Here is a 17,943-nt window from a genome sequence, read left to right on the forward strand (position 1 = left end):
TCGAGAAGGGTTTATGTGTTGGGGTGCTGACTACAAGGAAATGACTCAGTGGCAGTTAATAGAGTGAGAATATAATACGTAGTTAAACAATTTTGTAGATTGTTTTAAAGAGCTAGTATGTTAAAAGTCTGTGCTCTCTAAATATTTTGTGAACTTAGGTAGACACTAAGTTTGGCCCATAAAGGAATGAATCAGTCAAATCTTTCCCCCCAAAGTTTAAGGCGAATACAAAGTCAGTCAGGAAGTACTGCTACGAAAACACAGAAACCTTTTTAAAAGAACATCATCAAAATGTAAAGCCATTGTTTCTCAACATATACTCCATCTGGGTCTACACTGCAGAATTTCTGATGGTGGGATTCTGTAACCTTTCCGAAGGTTACATCACACCTCGGTTTTGGCATCCTCAAGGGACTCCAATGGTATTTCTTTGCAACGTACAGTGAGTTTTGGAGGCAAAGAGTCTGAAGGGGCAACATCAGGGCTGTGAAGTGAATGGAGTAAGAGACTCTCATAGGATAGTCCTTGCTAAGTCCTCAATGAATAAGCAGTATGTTGTCAAAATGTGTGTGTGGGGGGAAACCCCTTGTCACAACTTTCCTGGCTTTCCCCACCAACGCAATTTGCAATAAAATGTCTTAATAGTAAGCCCCATAATTGCCCTGTGTATTTTGAGAAACTCTACCAAGAGTTCCTCTTACCCCTTAGGAGTCCCCAAAACTAGTCACCTTAAATTTCTAAGCTGGCCTCTGCCTTGAATGGAATTGGCCCAGCAGATCTCCTTGCTTAGCTTCTTAGCATGGCCTTGCCTGGGCAGTTTCACAAAGTTCTTTTAGGGCTACCAATGAATGCCCTAGAAGCATGCTACTCTGCAAGAGCTCTCACCTGAAAGCACTCAGCTCCGAGTCTGTGTGTCAGTAAACTCAGCTCCCCCATTAAGTGCTCAGAGGCACCACATTCTGCAAGCCAGCCTCCCACCCCAAAGCTCTGAGTTTTATGTGGTCTGTAAGCTGAAAAGCCCACTGGTCTGTCCCATGCTTTGGCTCCGGTTCTACTGCTCCTGTGGCTCCTTTGCCATTCCCTTGGTGTCACAACTGTATTAGAATCAAGACACTCCACTTCTGGCTCCCCTCTAATGCTGGTACTGAGATCCCCTCCTCTTCCACTTTTGAAATGGCTCATTTCATACCCAGCAGGATGCCAATCACAATTAACCCTAGTCAACAACACTGAGCTAAACCTCATAATTCTATCAGTCTCTTTCCCCAACTTCTTACCCAAACCCATACAGAAAATAAAGTTTGTTTGGTGGGAGTATTAAAGGCTATGGCTATAAGAGTCAGATTAAATAGCTCACTGCATTGCAGCACACTTCTAGTATTTAAAAGACCATTTTAAAATGAGGCTCATATTCGATAATCCATTTCACAATTATTTGTGTTATTACTCCATTTCAGCCACTGCTCCAGGTGCCACGGCTTCAGGAGTAAACAAAAATGGACATACACCCCAGTCTTCATGGAGTTTATATTCTATTAGGAGAAGACAAAGACAAAGAAGACAATATGTGGCATGTTAGATCATGACAAATACAAGAGAAAGGAACACAAAATGTTGTCAGAAGGAAGAGAACTGTGTGCGATGTTAGGTTACATGGCTGGGGAGTCCCTTCTGAGAACATGAAGTAGAGATCTGAGTAGAGATCTGAAGGAAGCAAGAATATCCAGGCTGTTTTCTATGGAAGCGAAAATAGCAGACCCCAAAGATACTTCATTAAAACACCTGGCATTTTGTTTAGAAAGGCTCACATAAGACTTGAGATAAACTTCAGAGACCAAAAAAGCTAAACATATAGTTATAAATAGTATTCCTTATTTCCTCAGGTAAGGGAAGCCATGCTTATACTGTGTGTGTGCAAACCATCATGCCACGTGTTCTATGAACACACTGAAGCAATTCTTTTGCCCAATAAAAATGAGTTACACTGTCACTGTTAAGCTGAATTCCTGCAAAACCATGATTTAAACCAAGGAACACAAAAGTACAACAAAAGATTCCTTGGCACCTTCTCATGCAAGTCTGAAGCCATGGTGTGTTCTCTGGTGTCTTCCAGCCTCTCACTCCAGGTCTCACTGGTAATGTCTACTAAAGGAACGGCCCCATTTCTTGATTCATCCTTTAGTTCATTTGCTGAAAAGAAGTAACCATCAGCTGAAGAAACTTTAAATGACAAAATAACCAACTCATTCAAAGACTGCTCCAAAAACGAATTAAGACTTCAGAGGCTCCAATGTGACATGTTTCAAGTAGAGTTTTGGGGAAGTTATACACTAAATCCTCACTAGTTATAAAAAAATAAATTGACAGTAATATAAAACTGAAAGACTTTTCAAGGTAAATAAATTTAGAATCTCTCTTATGTCCAGCTGTTTTCAATATATTTTCAATATACTAACACTTGAAAGTCAAAATAAAATCAACTTCCATATTGAATTAGTTCCAGTGAAGTAAACCCCAAACCCTCAGCCATTAATTCCGATTCAGTGTGATCTTAGAGGAAATTAGAACTGTTCCCTGAGGTTTCCAAGACACTAAATCTTTATGGGACTAGACAGCCTTGCATTTCTCCCATGAGTTTTGAACCACAAACCTTGTAGTTAGCAGCTCAAAGCTTATTAACCCACCACCAAGTAATTAAAATTATGAATAGTTGCTAACTATTAAAAAAAGTTAAAAGACATTGATTTTAAATGTGGTTAAGGTAAATATGCAATTCATTTAAAAAAGAAAACTATTAAAATTGCTGAGATCAATCATTTGTCCTTTGTAGATAAAGCCTAACATAGTTGACTAGGTGTGAATAAGGATTAAAAAATATTTTTAAATATTCCATATTCCAAATATGTCCAAACTTACCTGCTAGCAAGGAAGAACAGATGTCCGACTTGCTTAATTCCAGGTCCGGTACAGGAAAGTCTCTATTATGAAGTCAACAGTGCTTAAACATGATATTCCAAGTAAAACTATCTAATTTTCAAAATACTACACCATACTAGCTTTAGCAGCTGGTAAGCAGAAGCTCAAGTCCTCCAGGACAAAATACTCTCCTGAGAGCCAGGACTCAGCACCCTACCTCGAAGTCAGGGAGTATAGTCCTTCAATTTGTTACTCAGCACTCAAATGAGAGACAGCAAACATTGAAATATATATAAAACATCACACCAACACAATATAATGTTTAACCTCTACTTTTAGTCAGATATAAATACATCTTGGGTGTCAAAGGAGACATCTTGAGAGCAAGAGGTTGAGGGTTTTTGCTTTTTAAAAAAAAATTTCTAAAGACATCATACCATCTACAGGTCAAAGCTACAGGGATCAGTTATACCAATTTGAGATCAAATACTGCTATCATTTACTGTATAATCTGTGACAAAATTATGTAACGTCTTCAAATCTAATCTTGTCTGTAAATTAGAATACCACCTAACTCTCAGGTTATTGTGAGGATTAAATGAGATAAAATGCCATTAGAGCCAATAGCACAGGCTGAATGAAAAGTAAATATATAGCAGGCACTAAAATATAAGATACTCTTGGTGTAAAGGGGGAACCTATCACAAGGATCTACATGTAACCTCCTCCCTGGGGGATGGACAACAGAAAAGTGAGTGAAGGGAGATGTAGGACAGTGTAAGATATGACAAAATAATAAAAATTTATAAATTATTAAGAGTTCATGAGGGAGGGGGAGCCAGAAGGGAGGGGGAAAATGAGGAGCTCATACCAAGGGCTCAAGTAGAAAGCAAATGTTTTGAGAATCAGGAGGGCAACAAATGTGCTTGACACAATGGATGGATGTATGGATTGTGATAAGAATTGTATGAGCCCCTATTAAAATTTTTTAATTAAAATAAAGAAAATACACAAAATAAAACATAACACCTATTATAAATGTGTTTTGTTAAATATACCTCACAGCTCTACAACTCCTAATTAATTCAAGGTTATTTCTTAGCTAAAAAAGAGAAAAACATTTGTGTACACTATTTTTTTGAAAAATATTAAGTATTTCCACCAACATATAGCCTACCAATAACCCGAAATGTATATAAAGGGGCTGCAAAAGATTTGTGTAAATTCCTATATACTGTTTAAAGAGGAATAACAATATAAACAGAAAGCAAGTACACACACACACAAATCCCTCTCCTCAGTCCAAACTTCTCTGTGATTTATACCTAGCTGTTTGTCAGAATATTTTCATGTCAGTACCTCAAAGGCCTCTTCAGGACCTCTACCCTTCCCTGAATCTTCCCTTTGCATCTGGAAAAAAAAAAAAGGTAATTGGTCTTTCTCAGAGATAAAAGCCCTCCTCTCGCTGCCTTACCATCTCATTAATCACTATTTCTCAATTCTCTTTGAAATCCAACCATATTCTCCGCACTCTTGCTCCCACTTCTGTATTTGAAGTCACTATGTTCTATGGGGTGAATGTTAAAATAGCTCCATGCAAAGTTATTCTCCACAGTAGAGCTATGAATTCCAGCATGTAAATCAGATAATACTGATCTATCTTACTTGCTCTAGGATAAAGTTCAAACTCACCATAAGTTCAAGTTAGTTTGACATCATTGCTTTTAAAAAGGGAATGGGTACAGACTCACTAAAGAGTCTTACAAGTCTTACCAAGAACATTAGGTGACTGAAGGTCACTGAAGCGATGCAAACAGTCCTAGACGAATTTCTATCTCTAAAGACCACTAAGGCAGAGGACATAGCAAGAGTTCTGAAAAATAACTAGGTGCCTATTACAACAATCTAAGATAAAGATAAGTAGGATAACAGCAGTGAGAACTGGGAGGAAGAAACATTCATGAGTTATGAAGGTACAAGTATGAACAGGATTACATGACCCAACAGATACAGAAGTGAGAGACTGGGATGCTGCAACAGTTTCCAGTTATCTTAAGAGTTTCATTCATAAGTAAGTACAGCAACTGGTTTTTATTTGTTTATTTCTTAATTTCAAAGAATTCAGCTAGGCTTCCAGTTCAACTAAGCAAACTGATCACACAGAATCCTTCTTCAACAAATAGGAGAAAAGCATCAAGAGAAAAATTCGCATGCCAGCAACCTTGAAAAATGACTCAGAGATAATTAAGTAAGCTGAACTTTCCAAAAACCAGAGACAGTGGGAGGGGGCAGAAGAGAAGTGTTAAGTGTAAACGTGCCCACAAGACACCTGGCACTTCCTCTCTCCTACCCAGTGCTCATAACTCATAGCAGCCTTGTGGTTGCTGTCTCTCCAAGCCAGGGTACACTTGATAAACCCCAGACCTACATTGCCTGGGAAGCTATCTAGACCTTCAGCCAGTATATGCCCCACTTCTTCTGCCCTGGGACAGAAAGGAAGAACAGTCACATACAAAGGAAAACCATAAAAATAAGCTACCCTTTTTCAGTAGAAAACCTGCAGCTCAGAAGGCAATGTAGGGACATATATAAAATCTTGGGGAAAACCTTGCCAACCAAGAATCTTCTATCTAGCAAAATTATGATTCAAGTAGGAGGGAGAGATAAGAGTATTTCCAGATAAGGACTAGTTAAAGGAATTTGTATAAACAAGATTAGCACTACAAAAAATACCAAGTGAGGTACTTAGGAAAAATAATAAAGAGCAGCAGACAAACCTGATCAATATATAAGACAACTACACAAAAACAAATACACTCAAAACAGTATCCAAAACAGCACAGTAATATAGCCAGAACAAAGAAACTAGTAACACCACAGAACATATAAAACGATGGCAACAAATTCACAGATATCAGTAACAGTACTGAATGCTAATGGATTATACATACCAGTCAAGAGACAGAGAGTAACAGACTGGATAAAAAAACAAGACCCATCAACATGCTCCTTATAAGAACATCTCAGAGACAAAGTAAAAAATACACTAGAAATCAGAGACTGGGCAAAAATCAGGAGTGGCAATATTAATCTTTGATAAAACAGATTTCAAGGCAAAATCTTATGAGACAAAAAAGGCAACTACATAATGATTAAAAGGATCATTGATTAAAAGGATCATAGACTTGGAAGACATAATCATAATTAACACATATACAAACAATGAAAGAAAGCTCCTCCAAATACGGTAACCAAACATTTAAAGAACTTAGAGAAAAATAGATAATTCAACAACAGCAGTGGATACACTTCAATACATGGCTCTCAAGAGTGGACAGATCATTGGGAAAGAAACTCAATAAAGACACAGAAGAATTAAGCAACACAATCAACTTGGTCTCCTAGACATATACAAGGCATTCCACCCAACTACAACACAGTATACATTCTTTTCCAGTGTGCTTAGAACACTCTAGAATAGATGTCACACTACAAAGCAAGCCTTAAGACATTTAAACATATGGAAGATTTACAATCCATTATTTCAGACCACTATGCTATAAAATTAGAAATTAACAATATGAACAAAGACAATGTGCTCACTTCAGCAGCACATGTACTAAAATTTGAAAGATCCAGAGAAGAATAGCATGGTCCCTGCACAAGGAGGACACGCAAATTTGTGAAGGGTTCCATATTAAAAAGGAAAAATAAAAGGGGCTGTTATAAGAGTTGTAAGATTAAAAAAAAAAAAGAGCAGAGACGGAAAAGCAAATACATGGAAACTGAAGAACACACTGCTAAAAAACTACTGTGTAACGGATGAAAGAAAATAAGGGGACTTCCGGGAAGATGGCACTGACTAGGATCGCCCACATGAAAAGCTCAGTGATCACCAGATTTACAGGCGAGAAGGCCAAGTTGGGGGGCTAGGATGCGAAACCGGGTTTCAAAGCACCCCAGGGCTGTTTTCCCACAGAGAGCGCAACTGTACGATATGCATCACGTGCACATCCTTTTCTCACAGCACCTACCTGCAACCTGCATCATCCCTTGTCAGTGGGACAGCAACTCCTGGTCTCTTCCCACTCCTCCCCCAATCAGGCAGCTTGCCAGTGTAGAGAGGTAATCCAAGACACCCTACCCCATGGGGCATCCCACAGACTCCTGGAGGGCCTGGGTGCTGGAACCTGCGGTGGCCTGTGGAGTAGAGTTCCCATTGAATAATTCCTACAGAATCCACGATTTCTGGCTTTCTCTGTGGCTTACCCATTGCTGGCTAGGCAGCCTGAGGAACCAGGGCTGAGCCAGATTGCTTTACCCATTGCTGGCTAGGCAGCCTGAGGAACCAGGGCTGAGCCAGATTGCCTCTGATTGGAAGCCCACTCTTCCCTAGTACATCCAATCCAATATTCCCATATCCACCTTAAGACCAATGTAAGGAGTGGATATTTCTGAGTTGTGCAAAAATCCACTGTTATAGCACAGTAACAGCAGGACTGCATTCTCCCTACTCAATATACATGGTCAACAAGGGACTCTAGTAGATTCAATATACCCCTCACTTACCCCACCCACTATAACCTCTGAAACCAGTGCCCTACACTTCAGTCACACACATTCTCCTTTAACTTATCAAGTAAAGTTGTATTTCCTATAACCCTCTTCTCCAACTCATTAAACAAACTACTATACTTAACGGGAGAGTTTCCTTTGTTTAATATCATCACTTAAAACCTACTTCTGAGCACTTATATCCTAACCCCCCTACTCACCCAGCTAGCACTCCCTCATCTACACACAATATCTTTCAGCACTTATCTGATCCTCCCCGAACCTAAAGAGCCAGCCCTTCCCCACTACACATCCTAGAAAACTAGGTACTGCCTTCAGCTCCAGCCTACACCACCACCTACTATAAAAATCTAAACAAACAAAAGTCAACTACTGAAGATGACCCAAACCCAAAGGTTTACACAGAAGCAGCAGCCCATGAAGGGCCAGAGGAACAATGCGTAAGAATGCTGCTTAGGGCTGCACAAAGAGTCTGGGGACCAATCCTGAAAACTGATGAAAAAGATACTAGAATCCTCATATTGAAGGGAAAGCCAGGAGTTAAGGAATGATGTAGCAGAAATGAAGATAAATAGAACAGAAGAAGTAGAAAACTGAATCAGCTATCTCAAAGATAACCAAGCAGAATTCAGCAAATGAGAGAAACAATTAAGCAAAAAAGCAAAAGATTATGAAGAAAGCCTGAGGATGATGTGAGATTCGATGAAGCAAAGCAATATTTGAATTATCGGGGTCCTGGAGAAGAAGGAAATAAATAAATAAAGTAAATAAAAAAATAAATAGTTACAATAGTAAGGGAATTCTTGAAAGAAAATTCCCCCAATATTACCAAGGAGGAGAAAATAACCAATCAGGAAGCAGCGAGAACACAAATTAGATTAAACCCCACCCAAAACTCACCTAGCCAGATAGATAGATAGTAGTCAAATTATCCAATTTCAAGGAAAAAGAGAGAATCATGAGAGTAACTATAAAGGAAAAAGTGAGGTTACATATAAAGGTAAATAGATAAGAATAAGCTCAAATCTCTGCAGAAACCATGCAGGAAAGCAGAAATTGGAGCAACATATTCCCAAGGTTGAAAGACAACTTCAATCCAAGGGTCTTTTATCCAGCAAAACTCTCCATCGAATTTGAGGGAGAAATTAAAATATTCTCAAACAAGGAAACTGAGATAGTTTATTGTGCCAGCCTGGCCAATAAACACAAGTGGGATTAATTGAAAGGGTGGAGTGATAAATGGCTTGGTGAGCCTCGCCTTTCTTGTTTCTCGCTCTTTAATCATCGGACAAGTGTGCAGCTGCCTTGCTTGTTTTGTGCCTCAATTTAAAGGGCACACTACCTGTGGGACGCCTAGCCTGTGGACTGTGTCACTGTTAAGTTGAGGTCCCTTTAAGACAAGATTGAAATTTACATCTCTGGAGCTGGGGACTGACAGTTGGTGACCTGGCTAACGGCTGGTGACCTGCCTTGCTGTTTGCTGCCTATGCTGGGATAGCCTTCAAGACTTGAAGGACTGCGAGTGTCTCACAACTCTCTCACAGGAGTGAGTCGCACTGAGCCATTTATACTGCTTTATAATTTAACTGTTCATTTCTTATATTATATATCTATCTACATGTATATACTTTAACAGTTCATTTCTTGTGTTATATATCTAACTATATATCTTTATAAATATACATATAAAATTATCAGCAATCTGGTTTTATCTCTCTAAAGAACACTGTCTAATACAGAAACATTCAGAGAATTCATAAAAACAAAACCAGCAATTCCAAAAAATTCTTTCCAGTTCTTTATAGGCAGAAAACCAACTGCAGTACACAAACACAAGACCACCACAGGGTGTAACACCACCCAGAAACCAAAACACTGAAAACAATACCCCCAAATTATAGATCCAATAGAGAAATAAAGACAATAAACTACACACACACACACACCACCCTATAAAAAGGGAAGAAAGGAAAATATCAAAAACAAATAGTATAAGACGACAGCAACTAATCTACATTTAGATTAAATGCACTGAATGTTGATGGTTTAAATGTATCTATTAAAAGATAAAGAGTAGCTGACTGGATTAGACACCAAAATCCATCAAACTACTGCCTGGAAGAGACACACCTCAAACTTACAGACAATAATAGACTGAGAGTTAAAGTATGGCAAAAAAAATACCCAAGTTAATGGCAAGCAAAAAAAGAAAACCCAATGAAATGATAAAAAAGCAGGGTTAACAATACTAATCTCTGACAAAAATAGACCTCTAAGGTACATGACATAATGAGCGATAAGAATGGGCATTACTTAACAGTAAAACAAGAATCCATAAACATAATAAACATTTATGTTCCCAATGAAAGACCCTTGAAACTTGTCAGCCAAATCCTCAGAAAGATGGAAAGAAAAATCACCATATCAACAATTAGAGTAGGTGATTTCAATACAGTTATCTCAAAGAAAGATCAACAGGTAAGAAACTCAATCAAGAAAATGAAGAGCTGAACAACACAATCAAACAACTCAATTTTAAAGAAATTTTCAGAACTTTTCAACCCAAAGCAAAAAATTATATACATTCTTCTCCAATTCACGTGGCTCATACTCGAAAATGGAACCACATGTTCCATTTGAGACACAAGACAACCTTGAGAAAATTCAAACACGTAGAGGCCATTCAAACCACCTTTCTCTGACCCAAACTGGAACTCATTGATAGAAAGAACAAAAAACCCAGAGAAACATTTGGATAGTTCATAACACTCTTCTCAAAAGAGAACAAATTAGAGGAAACTAGGAAGTTCTTAGAAACCAATGAGAATGACAATATTGCATTCTCATTGAAATATTTATTATTTATTGCAATAAGTGCATACATGGAAGAAAAAGAGAATATGGTCAGCAGCTTACCTCAGCACCTCCAGCAGCTAAAACAGAGTCAACAGCATAATCCTTCCAACAGTAAATGAAACCATAAAAATTAGAGCAGAGTTAAATGAACTTGAAAACAAAAAAACAATGGGAAAAAAAAAATCAACAGAGCAAAAAGCTGGTTCTTTGAAAGGATCAACAAAATCGACAAATGACTAGTGAACTTAACAAAGGAAAAGAAGCCAACTTCAATATCTAGAATGAGGGATGAAACAGGGGGATCACAACAGACCCTAATGAAATAAACTGACTTAATTATTCAATACTATGAAAGACTGTATCCCAACAAATTCAATAATTTGGAGGACATGGACAAACACATGGAAAATCACTCTTTTCAAATTAACACATGTGAATGTGTTATTAAGAACTTGAACAGACCCAGAGCAAAAGAGGAAATAACAAGGTCATCAAGAAACTCCCAACTTTAAAAAGCCCCAGAGAGGAGGAAAGAAAGAAGAAAAAGTAAAAATTATATACGGTGTAATACAGATATGAATGTATGTAAGTATAAAGACAGACGTATTTCTAAATATAGGTCTCTCTCTCTCTCTCTCTCTCTACACACCCACCCACACACACACACACACACACACACATACACACAGAAAGCAGGTGGACTTTGAACCTTTACTTAAAACTCACCTCAGTACAAGAACGATTTGTTCTAATAATGAGATCACTGAAGACAAAATGGGTGCATAAGCAAATGTGGCAAAGAAAGCTGATGGTGCCTGGCTTTTAGAAGATACAGTGGAGTCTTAAGGGCCTGAAGTTAAACATTCGGACGACTAGCAGGGAGGCAACAAAGCCCACATGGAAGAAGCATAGCAGCCTGTGTGATCATGACGTGTCGACGGGAATAGGTATCAGAATTTCAAAAACATGCAATCAAGTTGGCATGAAGGAGCGTGGCCAAAGTGAAGACCCAAACCCCACCTGTAAGATAACTGGACATGAAGGTAAACAAGCAGCCATCTAGCTCAGAAGCAACAAAGCCCACATGGAAGCACACCAGCCTGTGAGATCACGAGGTGTCCAAGGGATCACGTATAAGGCATCATCAGGGAAATAAAAAAATCTTACCATAGTGAATGAAGGGGAAGTGCAGAGTGGAGACCCAAAGCCCATTTGTCGGCCACTGGAGATCCCCTCGCAGAGGGGTCTAGGGGAGGAGATGAGTCAGTCAGGGTACAATGTAGCACTGATGAAGAATACAGCTTTCCTCCAGTTCCTAAATGCTTCCTCCCCTCAAGTACCATGGATCCTAATTCTACCTTGCAAGCCTGGATAGAGCTGAGGATGTACACTGGTGCAGATAGAAGCTGGAGGCACAGGGAATCCAGGGCGGCTGATACCTTCAGGACCAGGGGTGTGAGGGGTGATACTGAGAGGGTAGAAGGTGAGTAGGTTGGAAAGAGGGAACTGATTACAAGGATCTACATGTGACCTCCTCCCTGGGAGACGGACAACAGAAAAGGGGGTGAAGGGAGATGCCGGAAAGGGAAAGATATGACAAAATAATAATTTATAAATTATCAAGGGCTCATGAGGGATGGGGGAGTGGGGAGGGAGGGGAAAAAAGAGGACTTGATGCAAAGGGCGTAAGTGGAGTGCAAATGCTTTGAAAATGATGAAGGCAAAGAATGTACAGATGTGCTTTATACAATTGATGTATGTATGAATTGTGATAGAGTTGTATGAGTCCCTAATAAAATGTTTTAAAAAAACCCCAAAAAAACCCACCTAACTATCCTCTAGTTCTATAACATTTCCTCCCTTACTATTTAAAATTTTTCCCTTCCCTTACTATTATGGTCTTAGTTTTACTTCATTAATCTTGTTAGACCTGTGTATGATCATTTATATAATTAAGATTGTTAGATGCATGAAATCCAAGAGAGATAAACCCTCAGAAAGACGAATGGGTCCAATGATTCCCTGGGGGCATAGGAAGAGAGGGGAGGGGGAAGGAGCCAAGGGGGAGTAGATAGCAAAAATGATTGTAAAACCCCACTCAAGGGGAATGAATAACAGAACTGTAGGTGAACAGTTACATTTGGATGCTGTAAAATATGACAAAGTAATAATAATAATACTATAATAACAAGGGTTTCCTGGGGGTAGGGTGGGGGATAAAGGAGAGCAGATATCAGAGTTCAAGAAGAAACAAACATTTAAAAAAAAATGATGGCAGCAGAAATTGTACAACGATGCTTGATCTAATTGAATTATGAATTATTCTAATATATGTAAGAGCACCCAAAAATTATTTTTAAAAAGCCCCCAAATGGCTTCACAGAAGAATCAGACCAATCATTCAGAGAAGAGCTGACACCAATCCAACACAAACTCTTCCAGATCACAGAAAGGAAGAGCAAATTCCCAAACTCATCTTATGAAGCCAGGATACCCAAATCAGGCAAAGACCCCACAAGGATAGAGAATTACAGATCGGTATCTCTCATGAACATAGATGTCACAGTCTTCAATGAAATCTTGGCCCATAGAATCCAACAACATTAAAAAAAAATAAATGTATCACGACCAAGTAGGATTCATACCAGGGATGCAGGGATGGTTCAACATTTGAAAAATAATTAATCCACTACCAACAAGAAAAAGGACACGAACCATATGATTACATAAAAAGATGCAGAAAAAAGCATTTGATAACATACAACACCCATTCCTAAAAGACTCTCAAGAATCCTCAGTACAATAAAAGCCATATACAAAAACCAATAACCAATATTATACTCAACGGAAAAAAAAATGAAAACATTTCTACTGAATAAGAGAACCTGATAAGGATGCCCCTTATCCCCACTTCAATTCATTGTGCTAGAAGTCCTAGCCAATACATTAAGACAATGACAAGATATCAAGGGTGTTACGACTGGGTGAAGAAGCAAAACTTTGGCTATTTGCAGACGATATGATTTTATATATGGAGAATTCTAAGGCATCCACAACAGGACTGCTGGAAACAATAGAGGAGTTTAGTAGAGTAGCAGGATACAAGATTAACAAGTAGAAATCAACTGGATTCCGATGGGAATACAGCAAAAGATATTAAGGAATCGGTACCATTCACAATAACCAAGCAAAAGCTGAAGTATCTAGGAATAAAACTAACCCCCCAAAACGACCTGTACAAAGAAAACTACAGAAAATCACCTTAAGAAACTAAAAGGGATCTACACAAATGGGAGCATATTCTGTGTTCATGGATCAGAAGACTCGATGTTGTGAAAATGTCAATATTACCTAAAGCAATCTACAAAATCAATGCAGTCCTGATCCAGATTCCAGCATCATTCTTCAAAGAAATGGAAAAACTGATTACCAACCTCATATGGAAAGGGAGGAAGCCCAGGATAGGCAAAGAACTCCAAAGTAGAAGAACAAAGTAGGTGGTCTTGCACTACCTGACCTCAAAACCTACTATATAGCCAAGGTTGTCAAAGCAGTCTGGTAGTGGTATAAAGGTAGATACTCGAACCAATGGATCAGGTCAGAAAACCTAGAAATAAAAACATCCGCATACAGACAAATGATTTTTGACAAAGGACCCCCCCCCCAAAGCATTAATTGGGAAGCAGATGCCATCTTCATTAAATTGTGCTGGAAAAATTGGATATCCACCTCCAGTAGAATGAAACAAGACCCATATCTCACCCCATGCACAAAAACAAACTCAAGGTGGATGTAAAACTGAAAGTTAACAAGATCATTATTGAGAAAACTAGGACAAAGCTAGGGGATCTAATGCAGGGAATACATAGGCTATCATAAATAACAAAGGTATTACACACTCGTGGAAGGTAAAATAGATGAATGGGATCTATTAAAAATAAAACACTTGTGTACATCGAAATAAAAAAAAAAAGAGTAAAAAGAAAGTCCACAGACTTGGAACAGACAAAGGGCTAATTGCAAACATCTACAGAATTTTACAAGTTTACAAAGAAAAAAGTAATAGCTGAGAAGGTGGACAAAATGCCTGAAACAGATGATGCACAAAGGATGCCACTAGAATAGCTAATAAACACAGGAGGAAATCCTCCCAGTCATTAGCTATCCAGGAAACAAAAGTCAAAACAACAATGAGATACCACCTAACATCCACACCTGTAGCTCAATTAAAAAACAAACAAACAAGTACAACAAATGCTGGCGAGAGTGTGATGAGATTGGAACTCTTATTATACTGCTGGTGGTCTCATAAATATGAACAATCACTGTTGAAGGCGATATGGTGATACCTAAAACAGGTGACAATTGAAATACTACATGATTCAGCAATACCATTACTGGGCATATATCCAAAGGAAATCAGAAGCAGATCACGAACAGCTGTTTGCTCCCTCCCACCCCCCACCCCATGTTCATTGCAGCACAGTTCACAATAGCAAGAAGCTGGAAACAGCCTAAATTCCCATCAACAGAAGAGTGGATAGAAAACTCTGGTACATACACATAATGAAATACTATGCATCACTAAAAAACAGTGATGAAACCATGGAACACCTCAAGCCGTGGAAGGATCTGGAAGACATACTGAGTGAAGTTAGTCAAGCACAAAAGGGCAAATACTGTGTAAGTCTACTGCAGTCAGAACAAGCAGCAGAAACGGACGCCAGCTCAAGCTTTCAGGGCATTCAATCTTTTGGCTGGGGGACCAGATCCCCTAGTAAAGAGCCAGATCAGTGCCAATGACCCACACATCCATCACCTACTCCAGGTAAGTACAGTGTAGGTCAATTGGCCGGAGGGTGTCTCACAACAGCTGAGGTCAAATGGATGGAGGGTTGGGTGGATGGATGCTGTCTGAGTGGTAGCCATGTGGATCTGGAGTGAGGTCCCTGGAGAGGGAATGGTCACATTTGCGGGAATACAGGTTCATATCTGGTGAGAGGCACGAGGGCTGACCTCCAGGTAGCGGGAGGAGAGACTTTGAAGATGCTTTGGGGAACATTAGGTGGGAAGGGTCTTTAGTGGAGTGCAGTGGGTGGGCAGAATTGACCTAGGGTGTCTGGGTATATCCTGGGAACTCAGGCCGGGGGCCATGGAATGCTGGGACACTGAATCCTGGAGCTTTGGGACACATGGTATGCTCCACAGGCTGTATCAGTAAGACCCCATATAGTAACTCCACTGGGTGAACTGAACTCTACCTCAGACACACTTGCAACTTGAGAGCTCAAACTAGAAAATACATGGTGTCTGAGGAAGCAGAAGACAGCTGTACCAAGAGGAGTGTACTGTTGGTTGGCAGACAAACAAGGTCTTGCTACATCAATGCTCTGTATGCTGTAGTTTTTGTTGTTGTATGCTGTGTTAAGATACATATTATCTGATCAGAGCACACAGGTGCTGATGAAGGGGGAAGAGAAGAGAGTGGAGCACATCCTGGTCCACCAGGCCTTGAGGACGATGACCCCAATTAGAGCAACCAGTCCACAGAGAGGACCACATGGGCAGCCCCACTATGAGACATGACGCTCCTCACTGACCCATAGCTCTACAGAGGACAACACTGGAGGCACAGTGTGGGAATTGCACCCGATCTGATCCCACCACACCGAGGCAAAACACTAAGGGGGTGCAACAGAACAGCAAGGGAATGGAGCGGCGAGGTCCCCAGGGAATGCTGAAGGTGGACTTTGGGGCCAGGGCGTGGTGCCCCAACAGACTGGACTGGAAAGCACTCCTAAAGGCTAACAAAGCCTTTTTCTTGTGTTTTGTTTTGTTGTTGGTTTGTCATATATTGTTGCTTGGTTTTGCTCTGTCTTGTTTTTGTGCATGTTATTATCTCTGCAGGTCTGTCTAAATAAGATAGGCTGAATGAACACTCTGGAGGAGAAAACAACCAGACCGACAGTTCTGGGGGGACATGGGAGAGGGGGAGGGAAAGGAAGTGGGGTTAACAAACCCAGGGACAAGGGAACAAGTGATCCAAATTGGTGATGAGGAGGGTGTGGGAGGCCTGGTAGGGCATGAGCAAGGGTAATATAACAAAGAGGAATTGCAGAAACCCTGGTGGGGACTGAGCATGATAGTTGGACAGGAGAAAAGTCAAGGAAAATAGAGAAAAGAGCTGGGTGGCAAAGGGCATTTATAGAGGTCTAGATAAAGACATGTATATATGCAAATGTATTTATGAGGATGGGGAAATAGGTCTATGTGCATATATTTATAAGTTTAGTATTAAGGTAGCAGAAGGACACTGGGCCTCACTCTAGTACTCCCTCAATGCAAGAATACTTTGTTCTATTAAATTGGCATTCTATGACACCTTCCCAACCCAACTGCTGAAGACAAAGCAGGTGAATACGCAAATGTGGTGAAGAAAGCTGATGGTGCCTGGTTATCAAAAGATATAGCGTCTGGGGTCTTAAAGGCTTAAAAGTAAACAAGTGGCTATCTAGCTCAGAAGCAACAAAACCCACATGGAAGAAGCACATCAGCCTGTGTGATCACGAGGTGCTGAAGGGATCAGTTATCAGGCATCAAAGAACAAAAAATCATATCACTGTGTGCTCACCTCCATGATACGATCACTGAAGCCAAATGGGTGCTTAAGCAAATGTGGTGAAGAAAGCTGATGGTGCCCGGCTATCAAAAGATATAGCGTCTGGGGTCTTAAAGGCTTGAAGTTAAACAAGCGGCCATCTAGCTCAGAAGCAACAAAGTCCACATGGAAGAAGCACACCAGCCTGTGTGATCACGAGGTGTTGAAGGGATCAGGTATCAGGCATCATCAGAACAAAAAAATCATACCATAGTGAATGAGGTGGGGAGTGCGGAGTGGAGACCCAAAGCCCTTTTGTAGGCTACTGGAGATCTCCTTGCAGAGGGGTCTTGGGCAGGAGACGAGCCAGACAGGGTGTGATGTAGCAATGATGAAAAATACAACTTTCCTCCAGTTTCCTCTAGTTCCCCCACACCCCATCACTATCATGATCCCAATTGTACCTTGCAAGTCTGGCTAGGTCAGAGGATATACACTGGTACAGATAGGAACCACAGGGAATCCAGGGAATCCAGGGAATCTGGGGCAGATGATCCTTTTGGGTCCAGGGGTGTGGGTGGTGATGCTGGGGCATGGAAGGAGGGTGGGTTGGAGAGGGGGAGCCGATTGCAGGGATCTGCGTGTGACCTCTTCCCTGGGGGACAGACAGCAGAGGGGTGGGTGAGGGGAGATGTCAGATGGAGCAGGATGTGACAAAATAATAATTTATGGGTTATCTAGGATTCGTGGGGGAGGGAGGGGAAAGGGTGGGGGCCTGATGCCAGGGTCTTGGGTGGAGAGCAAGTGTTTTGGGGGTGATGGGGGCAATGAATGTGCAGCTGTGCTTTACACAGTTGATGTGTGTATGGATTGTAGTGGGAGTTGTATGGGCCCCTGATAAAACGATTAAAAAAAAAAGAAGAGAAATGAGGAAAGAATAGTTTAACATGTCATTAGTTTTAGATCGAGGCAGTGCCTGCCAAAGCATCTATATGAAT

At 40.3% G+C, this 17,943-nt stretch overlaps 1 protein-coding gene and 1 non-coding gene across 2 annotated transcripts in view; one reads left to right on the plus strand and one right to left on the minus strand.

The window, feature by feature from the left end:
• TOPAZ1 (testis and ovary specific TOPAZ 1) overlaps positions 1-17,943 on the minus strand; it is a 91,476-nt gene that overhangs the window by 63,966 nt on the left and 9,567 nt on the right. The window contains exons 3-4 of the mRNA XM_075555566.1: positions 2,917-2,978; positions 2,066-2,190 (exon numbers count right to left, since the gene is read on the minus strand). Coding sequence (XP_075411681.1) covers positions 2,066-2,190; positions 2,917-2,978 — 187 coding nt within the window. The remainder of the gene's footprint in view (positions 1-2,065; positions 2,191-2,916; positions 2,979-17,943) is intronic.
• LOC142455721 (U6 spliceosomal RNA) lies at positions 6,512-6,618 on the plus strand. Its single transcript, XR_012785867.1, has one exon. It is a non-coding gene; the product is annotated as a U6 spliceosomal RNA (small nuclear RNA).

This window comes from Tenrec ecaudatus, chromosome 8 (genome assembly GCF_050624435.1).
Source record: "Tenrec ecaudatus isolate mTenEca1 chromosome 8, mTenEca1.hap1, whole genome shotgun sequence".
Taxonomy (NCBI): Eukaryota; Metazoa; Chordata; class Mammalia; order Afrosoricida; family Tenrecidae; genus Tenrec; species Tenrec ecaudatus.